This window comes from Sitodiplosis mosellana, unplaced genomic scaffold (genome assembly GCF_009176505.1).
Source record: "Sitodiplosis mosellana isolate CC-2019 unplaced genomic scaffold, AAFC_SMos_1.0 Smas_scaffold_6226, whole genome shotgun sequence".
In the NCBI taxonomy this organism is placed as follows: Eukaryota; Metazoa; Arthropoda; class Insecta; order Diptera; family Cecidomyiidae; genus Sitodiplosis; species Sitodiplosis mosellana.
The window spans coordinates 7,091,969-7,108,234 of NW_022601467.1; the positions used below are offsets into that span (position 1 = coordinate 7,091,969).

The 16,266-nt window shown below is 35.5% G+C and overlaps 3 protein-coding genes across 3 annotated transcripts; 2 read left to right on the forward strand and 1 right to left on the reverse strand.

Moving 5' to 3' along the window:
• The first annotated feature begins 1,637 nt into the window (after positions 1-1,637).
• LOC129577754 (CUE domain-containing protein 1) lies at positions 1,638-9,014 on the forward strand. Its single transcript, XM_055465264.1, has 6 exons — positions 1,638-2,028; positions 4,201-4,352; positions 4,570-4,816; positions 4,992-6,825; positions 6,932-7,219; positions 7,306-9,014. The coding sequence occupies exons 4-6, from the start codon at positions 6,664-6,666 to the stop codon at positions 7,630-7,632; spliced, it is 777 nt and encodes a 258-aa protein (XP_055321239.1). The 5' UTR covers positions 1,638-2,028; positions 4,201-4,352; positions 4,570-4,816; positions 4,992-6,663; the 3' UTR covers positions 7,633-9,014.
• On the reverse strand, positions 8,894-10,408 carry LOC129577753 (ADP-ribose pyrophosphatase, mitochondrial). Its single transcript, XM_055465263.1, has 6 exons — positions 10,078-10,408; positions 9,823-10,006; positions 9,695-9,745; positions 9,481-9,620; positions 9,358-9,420; positions 8,894-9,269 (listed from the first exon to the last, which is right to left on the reverse strand). Exons 1-6 carry the CDS (start codon positions 10,349-10,351, stop codon positions 9,061-9,063), a joined length of 921 nt encoding a protein of 306 aa, XP_055321238.1. The 5' UTR covers positions 10,352-10,408; the 3' UTR covers positions 8,894-9,060.
• Positions 10,409-10,612: 204 nt separating this feature from the next.
• LOC129577752 (iduronate 2-sulfatase) lies at positions 10,613-12,955 on the forward strand. Its single transcript, XM_055465262.1, has 4 exons — positions 10,613-11,112; positions 11,311-12,258; positions 12,379-12,643; positions 12,734-12,955. The coding sequence occupies exons 1-4, from the start codon at positions 10,873-10,875 to the stop codon at positions 12,871-12,873; spliced, it is 1,593 nt and encodes a 530-aa protein (XP_055321237.1). The 5' UTR covers positions 10,613-10,872; the 3' UTR covers positions 12,874-12,955.
• Positions 12,956-16,266: the final 3,311 nt, after the last annotated feature.

A 16,266-nucleotide genomic window follows, 5' to 3' on the forward strand; every position in this document is an offset into this window, starting at 1 on the left:
CAAACACACTCAATCACATAGTGGTGAATAATTCCCAAAATAACCTTGAATTTTGACATGAGACTACGAACAATTTGCGAATTGATATTGAACAAAAATGGTTTCATATTGAAAACAGCGAGAGAGAGAGAGAGAGAGAGAGAGAGAAAGAGAAAAAAAAATGTATGGTTTATATATCGGTTATATAACTGATTGAGGCCAACGACATGACTCGTGTGCACAGTACACAAAAGTGATTCGTCGTAGAAGAGAGGGAGAGAGAGAGAGAGAGAGCGAATTTAATCAACTACAGACATAATTAATGCACATATGTAAAGTTCACAATTATTCTTCATTTTTTTCATATGCGTTTGCCCTATAAGAACGTGAAACGCATGGGCACGTTTTTTACGGAAAGTGATCGTGACTTTTCATCTCCATTTCGTTTTGCGGCGGCAGCGACAACAACAATAACGGCCACAGCACGATCAGCAAAAAAAACACTACTCTCAACGGAAATTGGGAGAGAAGCCCAAAACAGCCGCGAAAATACAACTCATTAATTGATATGACTTTCAACAATGAAATTTTTCTACTAGTAAAACCACTAGTAGTTGTAGTAAATAGTCAAAAAAATCAGATTTACGACGATTTCCTTTTTGATTACTGTTGTTGTTTCTGTTGATGGTATGGAACTCTCATTATCGCCAAACTAATTTCGCCGCAATTCATATTTGATTTATTTTTTCTCTTCAGATTTCGACAAGTCGACGGGGTGAAGATATATTGCGTTATTAAAATACGATTTGTGATAAGGTAAGTGCTCGTCATTTGCATATGATAAAGGAAGACCAGAGAGTGAGATGACAAAACAGGCAACATTTTAAGAGAGAACGAAAAAAAAGAAGACACAAAAAATGGTGTGTATAAGATTCGGCATTGGGCCGCATCATAATTATATTTACCAGTTGATTGAGAATATTGCTTACGTTATCTCGCATCGATGCGGTGTTTATATTTTTATAATGGGTACGATGAAAAAAAAAGAGAACTCTCCAAGAATTATCAATGGTATACGAGAAAGAGAGAAAGCAGAAGAAGAAGTTGAATATTCTCATTAAATATCTCGGTAATATTCTTTTGACGAAACTAGTCAATGGAAATGATTGAGATCCTATGTACATGTATTATCACACCCCTGGCTGATCCATCCAAACTAACCCAAAACGAATCAATACTGAATGACTTTTCTTTGTTCTGACTCATTTGCATCTGTTCATCGCTCTCTATCTTGCCAACGGAAACGGACAAGGAAAAAAAAGGCAAGAAAAACAAAAGGATTGCATTTGTTGTTGTTAGTACACAGTTGATTCAAACAAATACACGATTAAATATAAGCAATCAAATGTCGCACAAACATAAGTTGTTTTTTGTTCGTGTCTTTCTCGCATCTCGCTCACATCCTCATCCAATTAGGAGTGAGAGCCTGTGTGCCGCGCGCGTATATCTGCTCAACTGATAATGTATTGACTTGTGATGCTAAATACTTGAGTTAAATGTTTGTGTGAGAAATCTTTTAACAAAATTGGTAAACGCAATCTCACGCCATTGATTGATACGAATGCGATGCGAAAACCGCTCCTCCTATAAATATTTGCAAATGTGTGATCAATGACTCAATTGTAAACCATATTTTGAGTGAAGCGCACACATTATTCCTTTGGACATATATATATATTCAACGTTTTGTCAAACAAAACTATACGAATCGAAACGTGCTCTCTATACAACGTTTTGAGAGAAGAAGAAAAAAAACTAGTAAACGAATCGACAAAGAATCACGCGTAGTTGGCTAGTGTTTTGTTTATTTATGAAAATTATCGAGAAGAAAAGGGAAGAAAAAGAAGAGGAAAAACAAACCATAGAACGATTAGTACGCATCGGTGTTTTAATTACCTTACGAAATAAAGGAACAAAACTGCATCGAAATCACCCAAAGGAAAATATTTCATACCGCAATTTTTGAGGATATCCCGCATTCTCTGGAACGTGAGTATAATTCTATTGTCTTACAATTACGTTTCGCAATGCACTTTCAATCGCAATTGCAAAGGTTGACAAATGTAAAATTCGAATTTTCTCGACGTTTTGTTTTTCAATTAGTCGGATCGTTTTGTTTTCAGTTTTTTTTTTCGTTTAGTGACAAAGAAGAACCTGGTAAAATACATGACGTACTATAGAATGTCATGTTGGCTATGACAGCCCAGAATACCGCTACGTACGAATTGTTGTACTGTTTAATTCGTTGTTTTTTTTCTTCATTTCATCCAATTCTAACTTATACAATGCTCCATTTCCATTGTATCCAATCCGTTTACCTGTTGCTATAAAAGCGCACTCGAACTCCTGACATGCTTCATTTGCATTCGACCCTTGAACAACGTCGAACAAGTGCTGTATACAGACTCTCGCGCGCCAAACAATTATACAACGTTATAGAAAAGTTTCAAAATCAAAGTGCGATTTTCCCCGTGAATCAAGAGCTTCGCTTTTTTTCCACTGTTCATTTTTGAATAAAGGCAATTTCTCAGCGAACGCGTCATTATTCCTTGCTGTAACGATTAAAACAAGTGTCAACTCGATTAACATTGCGACGATCAAAGCTCAATACATATACAAAGTGACGAAGAAATTGAAATTATTTCATCGCTAAAATTAATTTTAATTAGATTCCATAGACGTCGAACGATATTCATTATTTGTTTGTGGTATGTGTAATTATCGTTCATTTTCCTTTGCCCCACAATTGGCACAATTCTGGGCAGACAGAATTTCTCTTTCTCGCACATTACTATCCTAATCGAAATGGTCATTCGATTTTTTTTTCTTCGTTCGTTGTTTATTCACATGATAAATGAATTGCTTGATTTTGTTCGAAGTTTGTAATCGCGACCACCACACACTTTGATCAAATCGTAGCAAATAAAACATACGATTCAATCATTTGTTGCATCGTCATCGGTACTCAAGTGTCTAGAATGCTCGGCAACGTTCACTCAACCGCTCTTTCCGAATTCTGTGGATTTTTCCATACTTCTATCGAAAAGACATACCTTTTTTCGCAACATCTTTTTTTTCTTCTCTCCATTCTGATAAGTGAATGAATTTTTGTTCTGCTATTTTATTGCATAGTGACCTGTGTACTCTTTGACTCTTTAAACGAAAAAAAAAAATAATTTCCCGCGAACAAAAAAAAAACGTTTTTGTTTACACAACATTGACATATAATTCCCAGTAACAACTATGCTACTGCTGTAGAGCAATAACCGCAATGATTAGATTCTAGACACTTGGGGATTTTGGATGTTTCATCATATTGGCGTTTATTTTTTTTTTCGCCGTTTCTAACACCAATCGATGCATTTAATTTTTAATGGAAATTTATTTTATGAATGAGTACAAATTGGCGCGCGCAGTTGTTGCACAGTGTGTTATTGCAAGTCATTTTAATTTTTCAAAACATAACCCGAAATGGCATTGAGAAGAGAGTCCATTTAATTTGCTGATAACAAGCGATTGATGTCGTTTATAATCCTTGCACTCGACAAGAAACAAATATAATACGCTCGTACATCAATCTGAGTTGTGATTAAATCTAGAAAGTACGTGAAATCATTACACGCTATAGACGTAATGTTTCGAAACGACGCGCACATTAGTGAGCGTGTTAGAAAAGATGTCGTAATAACGACGTCGGAACAAGCTGTTCGTTCGTTCGTTCGTTCGATTGTTTCTTATTTCTTTTCGAACGCATTGCAAAAGACCGTTAGATGATCGTTAAAGTGGAATATGATTATTAGATTTTTGTTATTGTTATTGTGAATTATCGTCGTCCTACATTGAATGTGTGTACGGATGATTTGCCGCAGAAATTGTCATAATTCTCTCGTTTTATTTTCCGATTCGAATGCAGATAGTGTGTGCGCTCTAATGGGTTCACATTTATGCACATTTTCCCAACCTCCTAATCATTTTCGTTCGTTTATACTCCATCCCTTTTTCTTACTGGTGTTATTTTGAGCTATAACGATTTTACTAACGACAGACACTAGCAAACACACACACACACACACACACACACACATCTCCATTCCCGACTCCTTCACACATTTATACATTCTTAGTTTAATCTTAATTATGGTTGTGATTTGATTCTTTCAGTTCGATTGAAGATGTCCGCACACCTCACCATCGTTTTGACAATAGCATTTGCAATGATTGTAAATGCTCGCATTGTCGTTGCGCGCTCAGCATCCATGCTGCCAGCTGAAATGCTGAAAAACATGGAAGCCGAACGATTACAAAATAAAATGGTAAGTCTCTTTTTCTTGAAATCCTTTATTTTTTTACTCTTCTTGCTTCAATTGCAGTTAATTTTAATTCTATATTTGAGTTTAAGACTTTGGTCTTTGTAAATATTACCTTTTTTCTGATATTTTTTTTAAATCGATTTCTCATTCAATTTCAAATTAGTTTTTGTTTTTATCGAAATTTATCGATTTTGCCATGATTTTGCCCATTCATTTGTAGACATATGAAGAATACCAGCGTTACATGGAAGGATGGCCATATCCAATGCTTGATCTGGAACAGGCTCCACCAGTTCCAGGCTATGTACATGTTTACGAGAAACCATCACACGAAGAGATGAGCAATAACCGAGTGGACGAATTAAAAGCCATCGAATACCCAGAATCAGAACCATTACCAGTTGCACAGGCATTGACCAATGATGATCCTAAAGGGCCATTATACAAGAAAAGTGGTTCACATTACCGTAAGTCTTTCTGTTCTACTCAAAACTTTTTAATTCGTGAGATTATGTTTCGCTCAAAAAAATCATATCTAAAGACTTGAAATCTTGCAATTACAAAAAAATAACAAATGAAAAAACTTGGAGAATTTTGTGGTTAATTGTAATTAACCCCCCCCCCCCCTCAAAATCATTTTAGATATGACAATCTGCCACTTTAAGATCTGTAACATGGGCCGTAAACGAGATACTTACAATCAAAAATATTAAAATCTGATGCAGCCTTTGAATTGTTGAGAATTTGGATGTTGACCGCGAACAAACATCAACGGCAATCCAAATACATTTATCGCCAAATTATATTTTACTACTCACAAACAAGCAGCAACAACAACAACATCTTAATTGAAAAATCAAATCGTTTTGGCATAATCTACTTTATGATGATCACGTGAATACCAATATTTTTTTTTTGGCGAATCAATGTGGACTTCAAAACTCATCCCTCTCTCTCTCTCTTTCCCTATACATACTCTTCAGTAATCATAGATAACGTAATCGCATAATTAAAGAGATAAAAACCAATAAATGTTCGGCGATAATGTTCACAGGCACATTTCATTTTGTAATTGTTGAATGAATTTATAAAAATGTATTTATATTGTACGTTAATTACCACAGCAGTATACATTTATTTATAGCATATAAGGATACACACAAAAAGATCAAAAAAAAAACTAAAAAAAGAAATATTCACTCACTTAAAACAAACAAGCATCTTCTCGAATTGTGTCTCTTTTTTATTTTTTTCTTTTGTCTCAAACATTTTATTTATTTATGAATTGAGCACGTGAAATATGCAAAAATAAAGAAAACAAAAATTGTAAGTGCAAATTAATGCATTCTGAAACATTGAATAAATATTAAAATAAATTAGTTCATTTGAAATTCATGCAAAATCATCGTCCAAACTCACCGCCACGAATTCTGTCCATGCTGTACGAAAATTTACGTAAGTAATAATTTAGTCTGCGATAAACCACTGTATCAATGGTTCGATTTTGAAAAATGCGCGCGAGATTGTATTTGATGTGTGTGTGTGTGTGTGTGTGTGTGTGGCACATTGGACGCACTCATCGTCTGAGTAAGCTTTCATTGTCGGAGTAACCAATTGCAAAAGCACAAAACAGCTGTCAATTGCGTTGAGCCCGTAATTTTGTGTGATAAATTTTATATATTCATTCAGAAAAAGGGACACACAATACAACAAAAAAAAGAAGCGAAAAAAAACGAAACACACATCAGTAGTCATGGCTGTCTGCGGTGCACGAAGAACAAGTTCATGATTACATAGACAATTTCGTTTATTCGGTAATTAAAATGGAAATCAACTTGCAATCACTTTGAACGGATGTCAATTCGTTGACACGAAATAAATCGCCATTTGAATCTCACGGCAGCAAATCGTGTATTGTTTTGTTTGCGAATTTGAAACGAAACCAAAAGACAAGAAACCACTGCAAATACAAATCTCACGTAAACAAAGTGTGAAATTTCTGTTTTTTTTTTCTTCATTCAAACGCCCAATTGTTTACACCACCAATCGAATCAGACACAGCCTCCCGAGTTTGCCATATGATTTTGTTGTTCTGTTATGGCCAGTGTCATTAATTGTCTGATTAAAGAAACATTCGCAATTTGATCGTGATTTAATATTTCTGTTTCTGCGTCGTTGTTTTTCCTTTCAACTGTTTTTCTTTCTCCGTTGCTTTCATTTTCGATTTGATTCGAAAATCTATTTTTGTGTGTGGTTGCATTTGTGAGTGAATACCATTTTTCTCTAACCTATTTGCCCAATAAGAAAATAAGAAATGGCATCAACGTTGCAATTGGAATTTGCGCAAGCAATGTCCGATTTTAAGACAATGTTTCCTGATATGGAACGAGATGTGATTGAGGCTGTGCTACGTGCGAATCAGGGAGCCGTCGATGCGACCATCGATCAACTGTTAGCGATGTCAACCGATAATCAGGTTTGTTATCAGCCCCTTTTTTTCAATCTTGTTACGACACATCCAACAACAAGAACAGAAAACACATCGTTTCGATTTGGTTTCATTTTTTTTTTCTTTTTTTCAGAACGAAAAACTTCGTAATGAATTGGAGCAAAGTGCCTCACCGTCACAGAGAGTGCAAAATAAATCGGGAATTGTAGAAGAGGATTTAATTGTACCGCTTAGCTCAACAAATGTGTCGACATCAACGAACCGAGTAACTGGTGCGTCGCCAAAAGTGAAATGTCCATCGATTTCGGCAGCGGCCACATCATCCGGTAGCGCTCGACCCATTAAATCCAATACAAACAGATGGGATCCACCATTATTGTGTCCATTGCCGCCATCCTTTTTAAGATTAACACCAAACGAAGTAAGTATTCCGCCGATGCAAATGACATGCACTGCATCTCTAGCGTTTTTCATTTACTGAATTTTAATCGAATTTAATTCGCATAGAATCGCACGGACTTCGACATTCCCGACGAACAATTCGCTATAATGCTACAAAATGAGGAGTTTATGAATGAATTGCGATGGAATCAAGAATTCATGTTAGCATTAGAGAAGGAGCAACAAGAGAAAGGACGTAACGTTGAGGATTTAGTGTTTACAGAGCGATTAAAACACATGGGCAAACGATCGCGCAAGAAATTCATGCAACTGGCCAAAGTGTTCACTTGGCAACGCAATAAAAAACCGGGCGCCGTACGACATCCCGACTCATTGCTACTGCAAGAGGAGCACAGTGATGACGACGAACCGAGACGCATACCAAAAAAGTAATTTGTAATTTTTAAGCGAATGCAAACGGTTGCGAGTAAACGAGAAAGTGAAAGAGTGAAAGACAGAGAATGAAGGGGAACAAATGCACAAGTATCGATTTGATTGATTTTTGGGAATTAGTCGGACAAAAACATGCGACTGGCTGAACACCACACGAACAAAACAAACAAATAAACCAAAAAGTATACATAACCAGATTTTAATGGACAGAACCATGTACAAAAACCAACTGCTTGTTTACTAGATAATAGAAACAAGAAATGCGTAAACGAAATAGCGCCTCAAGTCATCACAACCGAAAGAGAAGAAGAAGAATTAGTGTTTTTTTTAGATTGAAAACCAAAAATTAAAAGAAAGAGAACGGACAACAGTCAAACGAATCACAAAATAACGGGCTAAGATCCTAGTTCATCTTTAGCTAAAGCTATAAAAACAAATTTAAAATTAGACATAAGAACTACAATTTACACAAAAAAACAACAACAACTAAATTCAATTGGTTCTTTTTATATCTTTTTTATAGTCAAAAGAGTGTTTGAAATACTGTATATGACTACTAACTCTTGTTAGCGTTTGCTTAATGCTCGAACACACGTTTTTTTTTTGTCTCGTGCATTATTTTCTTCTTTTTTTTTATGATATACACTATACACATTTATACATATACATATACATATATTTCTATTTTATTTCGTTTTGTTAAAATAAAAGTTTGTGATATTTTTCTTTTCTCAGTTCATTTGATGAAATTTACAAGGAATTTTTTTTGCCAGTTTTTTTATTGCACCTACTTATTTATTTTATATGTTGAACTCAAAAAATAAAACATCGTCATTTAATGATTGCTTTTTGTTCTGCAGAAATTAAATTTTTCAATTAAGATTATTATTCGGTACATTTAGTTAACATGTTCAGTCGAGTGGAAAAAGGTCGATCAACCAATAAATATTTTATTCTGTTTGGAAATTGAAAAAAATGGACAAGTTTGAGTAAAAAAAAAGAAGAAGAAGTAATTGTGAGTTTATTCTCACAAGAGTGTGACCAAAAATGATTTTTGTTCCCATTTAGTACCTAGGCAATTGTTATTGGTTGCGAATTCCCATTCGACATCAAATATAGCGTAAACAAGAAAAAAAAATGTCCTGTTAAAATGCTTCATCGTTTTTCCCTCTATTACCACTGAATCGATGTGAAATTTAAGAGAGAAAAAAAACGTTTAATGCATTCAGTTAAAGAGTTGGAAGAGATCATTTAAATGCGATTTGAGATAGTATTTGATGGTTTATTTGACAATGAAATATAGATTTAGAAATCAAATAATGTTCTGTAACTTCATATTGAAACAAATAATAATAAAATAAAAATAATTATTTCAATCACAATTGTTTGTTTGGTTTTTTTAGTCCCTTATGGAATATGATTTATAATCTACCAATGGGCATTTAAACGTGTGGCCACTCTTTTTACAATGTCTTGATGGCTGGCATACAATTTATTACGCTCATCTACATCCAGCCATTTGACGCTGCCAGCATCATCGCCCGCTTCAAATTTGATGTGATTTAATGTGTCGCCGGAATCGTCGTGGAAATTGTACGCTGTCGTTTCCATCCAGGCATTATCGGTGTTTCGAGGATCTAAGAATGTATAAAATTAGAAGAAATAACATGACGGCTATAGAATTTGCACACCCCATTGAAATCTAGTGCAATAAACCATAATTACCATCAACATAACCAGAATAAACCTCGATTCCTTTCTCATCGAAAAATTGTTCAATTTCATGAGCTGCAAGAAGAAAATTCATTATAGAAAGTTTTAAAAAAGGTAAGCGGTTCTTGACTTTACTCTTGTTGCTGTTCATGGCCTCTTCAATGAATTCACGTTTTAAGGTAGCGGTTGCCTTTTCGCCAGCATCAACCATTCCACCCGGTATTGCCCACTGGTGATTATCGCGTCGTTGAATGGCCACCATTTGTAGTATATTTCTGAAAATCAAACCAAGTATTAATCATTTCGGCTTTATATCAATACATTTCTTATCGTGTTCTATTTTTATTACTTTCCCGATGATACATTCTCTACGATTGTCCCGTCGACATTTCGTTTCCATCTGAATTGATATGAAATCAAAAGTGTTGTACATTGTAATTTGCAACGCAAAATGATATAAATGTCATTCATTCGTACCTGGTAACAATTGGATCGGCTGCATGATTGACACCCCAACGGCCCAACAATCCTCTGCCCGTAATTCCAGTGCGACCGGCCACATTCAATGGATAATTGTCCCGAATTTCATATTTGCCATGGAATGTAGTGCGATCAATTTTACCATCGATTGCGTTCCATTTTGGATGAAAGTCGACATCATCTGTTGTGATATTGTTTCCAAAGAATTTTACATTGTTGATGAGTATTGATGTCAATATTAATTGTACTCACTGATTGATGGATCGGCCCATGGTTTGCCGATAAGTCCCGGTGATTCATAGAATTCTGGCTTGTATTCGTCATATTTTTCAATCCAAGCAATCAAATGGTCTGGCACTGGGAATCGGCGTACGTTACTTTGTGGATATATTGAATTACGACAAGTTTGATGTAAAAATGGAACGATTTTCATGGTTGTTGAATTGGATTGCTGACAAAGATGCACGTTAGGAAAAGCGAATTGCCAAAGCAACGAAAAATAACACAAAAAATCAGTGTACGACATCGAAGATGGAGCGCGACAGAACAAGTTGTTTTCAAATGTGTTTCACGAATGATCCTAAAGACGGAGACACTTGCATGTGATACGATGCATTATGAAAACAAGAGCACAAGTGTTGTCTGACACATTAGTACTTGGGACATGTGTCCCTATCGACATCGTTCGTGTGCATTGGCCGCTAAGGAAAAATGACAGACAACAAAAATGTCTTCCATCCTATTTTTAGAATTTGAATGAATGAATGAGTACTATCGGACGGTTCAATGCTTTTTTTCGCCGAGTGCTTTGATGGTGTTGGTGTCGTTTCTCGTCGTAAATTCTGAGTTGCGTATATGAAGTCACAACAAACTGTTTCACATTGCACACACACTCAATAGCGAAGGCAAAGCAAGAAATCGGCAATTATCTAATTCTTTTTTTCTTTACTCACATCATCCATTCGTTTTTGCTTCATTTGATTTTTCGATAGAAAGGGACAGAGAGACAAAAAAGAGAGAGAGAGAGAGAGAAAAATACAGTGAACGATGTTTAATGCCTCGCAAATGATACTGACACCGTTGCTGATGCGGCTGTTATTTCTTCTACAGTTTGCTACATTCACATCTTGTGCTCATTCAACAAATGCCAGTAAGAAAAATGTTCTGTTTATAATTGTTGATGATTTACGTCCCTCGTTAGGTTGTTATGACGATTTGCTCGCCGTTACACCGAACATAGACCGATTGGCTAAGAAAAGTGCGCTATTTCAACGAACCTATGCACAGGTAACAGAAATAAAACCAAAATAACATAACAACAACAACAATATACACATTCGTCATACACTCTACCTGAGTCGTTGATGATGACACACACACAAACACACACTTTTGTTAGAAGAAATATGAAACATAAGCAAAATGAAAATGTACAAAGAAACAAAACTAAACCAACAAAAAAAAACATTAACAACATATCCGCAGCAAGCCTTGTGCGCACCAAGTCGAAACTCAATGTTAACAAGTCGAAGACCGGATACTACTCATCTGTACGATTTTTACAGCTACTGGCGCAGGTCTGTGGGCAATTTTACGACGATACCACAATATTTTAAGGATCACGGATACGAAACATTTTCAATTGGCAAAGTATTTCATCCAGGCGCTTCAAGCAATTTCAATGATGACTTTCCGTTGAGCTGGTCCAATGAAACGTTTCATCCATCCACCGAACAGTATATGAATGATGCCGTCTGCTTTGATAAGACAACGAAAAAATTGCAAACAAATCTCGTCTGTCCGATAAATGTGAAAAGTCAACCTGAGCACACTTTGCCCGACATTCAGTCAATTGCTGAAGCAAAACGTTTATTAAACACCATAAGCGTGAATAAAGCACCGGCACCGTATTTCATAGCGATTGGCCTGCATAAGCCGCATATTCCATTCCGTTTTCCCAGTAAATACTTACGTTATCACTCCATTGATAAATTCCACAAAAACGATTTCATTCATGTGCCATACAATTTGCCGACTGTCGCCTTTAACCCATACAACGATATACGGTTGCGAGACGATGTTCAAAAGTTGAACATATCGTTTCCGTTTGGTCCGATGGAGAAGACGTTCGCATATCACATTCGACAGGCCTACTATACAGCTGTAACATATGTTGACGATTTGATCGGTGATTTACTGAAAAGTGTGGACTTTTCAAATACAATCATCGCATTGACGAGCGATCATGGGTATTCGTTGGGCGAACACGCTGAATGGGCGAAATATACAAATTTTGAAATTGGTGTACGTGTGCCATTGATCATATATTCGCCGGCACACCCATTATCGAAAATGTTAAAAGTCAATGAATTTGCTGAACTTGTCGACATATTTCCGACGCTCGTCGATTTGGCGACATTGCCCGGAATAAAGGTAACGTATCTCGAAATTCTATTGTTTTTTTTTTCTTAAACGTGTTTCTGTTTTCAGACACAAAATTGATAATAACAAAGAAAAAAAACTTGAAATAAAAATAAAACAAAAAATAAACAGTCATGCAGGAAAAGTCATTTCAAGCAGTCGACATGCACCGAAGGTAAGAGTCTGGCTCGTTACTTCTCAGCTGGAATGCCATTAAACACATCGTGGGCTCAGTTTGCAATCAGTCAATATCCTCGACCTGGCGTTTTTCCGACGCAACTTCCGGACAGTGATAAGCCACGTCTGAAATACATAAAAATCATGGGCTATTCATTGCGAACAACCGATTTTCGTTACACCATTTGGCTGAAATTCGATTCGAAACATTTCAAACGAAGTGAGTTGTTGAATTGTTTGCTTTTCTTTCACATTTTTCTCTCTCGAAATGTTTACTTCATTTTTGTTACTTTTTCGTTTCCATTTTCAGATTGGCATAAACATTACGGCGAAGAATTGTATGATCATTCCATTGATGGAGAGGAGAATTTGAATTTGGCAAATCGCAAAGAATATGCGGCTATAAAATTGCAATTAAAAAATTTACTTCGTAACAAAGTCGATAATTAGAAATAAAAGTATTTTTTTTTGCGATGCAATTTTCATTTGATTATCCCTGTGTTTTTTCACTCTTCTCTGTTTTGTTGCTTGTTTGTTCTGACGTACGCGCGGCTGTTGTTGTTGTTGCAGCGATAAATTTCGTGTATTGCATACATAAATTTAAGAAAGTGTTTCGCTTTCGTCGTGGGTGTTGATTTATTTTGTAAACACATCCATTCGATGCAATGATTCAAATGATGATCTGAAAATGTTATATGCACTTATTGGAGTCAGACATTGTGCCGTTCATTTTACTTACCTATATATACAGTGTGCAAAAAAAGTTTTCGGCCACTTAGAAAAAATTTATATTTTCGGTTTTTTTCGTGTTATAAATGATAAACACCGAACTATTTTCTATCAATTCGTTAAGTTTATAATCTGTTCTTATAAATTCAGGCCAATTCCGGAAATATTTAACATGATTTTTGCATTTTCTGTAGCCATGTTTATTGAGAGGTCGAAATTGTGCGCAAAGAAAGTATTCGGCCAAACCGATTTATTTGAGAATTTCTACGTCAATTGTTATGAAATATGAACACAGACGATGTGAAACGATGAATTACTAACGTTTTCAGTGATTTCAAGCCATTTCACGAGTTTTCAAACATTTTGTGTCAGCTGCAGGGTGAAATTTGGCCGAATGGTAGTGGCGCCGGCCAAGCGAAGATCTAACGCCACTAGAAACTAATTTTCTGTGATAAATCTTCATGTTGAGCTATATGATCGTGAAATAGCATAAGTATTTAACAAAAATCAATGAAAACAATAAAAAATTTCTGAGAAATTTGCGAAAATTAGGCCAAAATATGGCCAATGACTAGCGTTTGGCGGCTCTTTATTCACGAAAGCGGCCATTTTTCGGAGACGTCGGAATTAGTTTATGTTCAAATTGATAGTTATAGTATGAATTAGGTCTTATAGAAGTTATAGAACTTTAATTTAGTTTCAACCATTTCTAACAAATTTTAACATGTAGAGAGACCACTAAATAGTCCATGAACAAAAATTGGCAACTGATGAAAAGTTTGGTTTTCTCTTTATGACAATTTTTGATTTAAAAAAATTGGATTTGTGCATATCATCATGCTAATTCCTATGAACTACTTCATTTTCAATCTTGTTTAATCATAAATTTAACGGTGTACCACTAAGGAGTGAAAATAGTCTGAACTTCATATGCCTTCCATTTCTAATTATTGCCAATTTTTGTTCATGGACTATAAAGTGGTCTCTCTACATGTTAAGCTTTTTTAGAAATGGTTAAAACTGTATTAAAATTATAGAATAAGACCTAATTCATATTATAACTATCAATTTGAACATAAACTAATTCCGACGTCTCCGAAAAATGGCCGCTTTCGTGAATAAAGAGCCGCCAAACGCTAGTCATTGGCCATATTTTGGCCTAATTTTCGCAAATTTCTCAGAAATTTTTTATTGTTTTCATTGATTTTTGTTAAATACTTATGCTATTTCACGATCATATAGCTCAACATGAAGATTTATCACAAAAAATTAGTTTCTAGTGGCGTCAGATCTTCGCTTGGCCGGCGCCACTACCATTCGGCCAAATTTCACCCTGCAGCTGACACAAAATGTTTGAAAACTCGTGAAATGGCTTGAAATCACTGAAAACGTTAGTAATTCATCGTTTTTCACATCGTCTGTGTTCATATTTCATAACAATTGTCGTAGAAATTCTCAAATAAATCGGTTTGGCCGAATACTTTCTTTGCGCACAATTTCGACCTCTCAATAAACATGGCTACAGAAAATGCAAAAATCATGTTAAATATTTCCGGAATTGGCCTGAATTTATAAGACCAGATTATAAACTTAACGAATTGATAGAAAATAGTTCGGTGTTTATCATTTATAACACGAAAAAAACCGAAAATATAAATTTTTTCTAAGTGGCCGAAAACTTTTTTTGCACACTGTACAAGTATTGCGAAAAATTGCATTCCCGCCAATTCTTCTTTAGCCTGATATTATTTCCTTCTCATATAAATGCATATTCATTCCTTTTGGTTGTGATGGTAGTAGTGGTGGCGGCGGCGGCGGCGGCGGTGGTGTTAGTGATGGTATTTAATAAATTGTCAAAAGAGACAGGATGAAAACAATAATTCAAAACTCAAGAGGCTATTTACATTAATAACATTTTAGAAGAATTCGAATTGATGCGCCCCAATGAACACATGTAATGCTAAATGTTTGAATTTTATGCATATTTTAATGTAATGCTAAATGTAACACTAAAAGTGCAAAAATTTTGCAATTTTCGGGCCTATTTAGATAAAATTTTGTTTCTGGGCACAATAAGTGTAAAAATTGTGCACGATTTGGGAAAAAATTTACTAAACACAATAATTGCACGTGTTTGGCTCATTGGGGCATATGATTTGCTGAATCAATGCTGAAATTGACCTATTTCGTCGCCATACCAACCGACAGCGATTCGCGTACAGTTGTACATACATATATGTTGTTGATTTTTTTTTTTGCTTTATATTGTCGGTTGTATTTATATACATATGTACGCTGCGATGTTCCGAGAGTATTTGCTATAGATATTATTCATCATTTAATTCATTGTATGTGTATTTAATTTACTCATTCATTCATTTTGATATCTGAATGCGAATTCGTTTGAATCGGCGACACTGGTCGCATGCGAATGCGCGAGCGGGAGCGAGACAGTGAGAGAGATTGACCATAATTTGTGGTTCCAAAAATAACAGTAATAAACGAGCTATTAATACGATGACGATAATAAACATATTTCCAGCGATAATCAGCATCAGGGAGGAACAATTCGGTTTTTAGACAATGCACATCACTTAATCACTATCTATATACGACACAGATAGAATAACGAAAATAAAAGGAATTGACGTTTTTGTGTGAAATTAATGTGCTTGAGCGAATGAGCGTGCAAGCGTGCGCGCGCACTTGGGCTAGCACATTTGCCCGCGGATTTATTCAGCAACAAAAAGAGCAACACTGATAAGTATTATGGCCAATAATTATAATTTTAACTGAAATAAATACTTATGCAATAAGCCGAATGTATACGTTTTGTGTGGTGGGTATTTTTTTGTCTCTCGCTCGTATTACAATAGCAACAGCATTACCATTCATTCTGTACTATCTAGTTCACCGAATTCTTTGCAGTAATTTATTCTTTCTATCTCTCTCTTGCTCGCATTCTGTGTGAAAAAAAAATTCATTGAAAGCAACTCTTTAAAACACCCACCAACATCCGTCATCTAATGATCACAGACGCACGCACACGTCCTCTCTTCCACTCGCACACTATTTCGCTGTCTCTACTTTCGAGTTTTTCTGTTGTCAAAGCCA

What these genes read in the sequence shown, in the direction of transcription:
- LOC129577754 (XM_055465264.1), top strand. Translation starts at nt 6,664, where the DNA reads ATGGCATCAACGTTGCAATTGGAATTTGCGCAAGCAATGTCCGATTTT. An exon ending in CGATGTCAACCGATAATCAG is followed by an intron (nt 6,826 to 6,931) that starts GTTTGTTATCAG and finishes TCTTTTTTTCAG; the next exon opens with AACGAAAAACTTCGTAATGA. An exon ending in TAAGATTAACACCAAACGAA is followed by an intron (nt 7,220 to 7,305) that starts GTAAGTATTCCG and finishes TAATTCGCATAG; the next exon opens with AATCGCACGGACTTCGACAT.
- LOC129577753 (XM_055465263.1), bottom strand. Translation starts at nt 10,351, where the DNA reads ATGTCGTACACTGATTTTTTGTGTTATTTTTCGTTGCTTTGGCAATTC. An exon ending in GGCCATGAACAGCAACAAGA is followed by an intron (nt 9,421 to 9,480) that starts GTAAAGTCAAGA and finishes TTCTTCTTGCAG; the next exon opens with CTCATGAAATTGAACAATTT. An exon ending in TTATTCTGGTTATGTTGATG is followed by an intron (nt 9,270 to 9,357) that starts GTAATTATGGTT and finishes ATACATTCTTAG; the next exon opens with ATCCTCGAAACACCGATAAT.
- LOC129577752 (XM_055465262.1), top strand. Translation starts at nt 10,873, where the DNA reads ATGTTTAATGCCTCGCAAATGATACTGACACCGTTGCTGATGCGGCTG. An exon ending in TTCAACGAACCTATGCACAG is followed by an intron (nt 11,113 to 11,310) that starts GTAACAGAAATA and finishes ACATATCCGCAG; the next exon opens with CAAGCCTTGTGCGCACCAAG. An exon ending in CGACATTGCCCGGAATAAAG is followed by an intron (nt 12,259 to 12,378) that starts GTAACGTATCTC and finishes AAAAATAAACAG; the next exon opens with TCATGCAGGAAAAGTCATTT.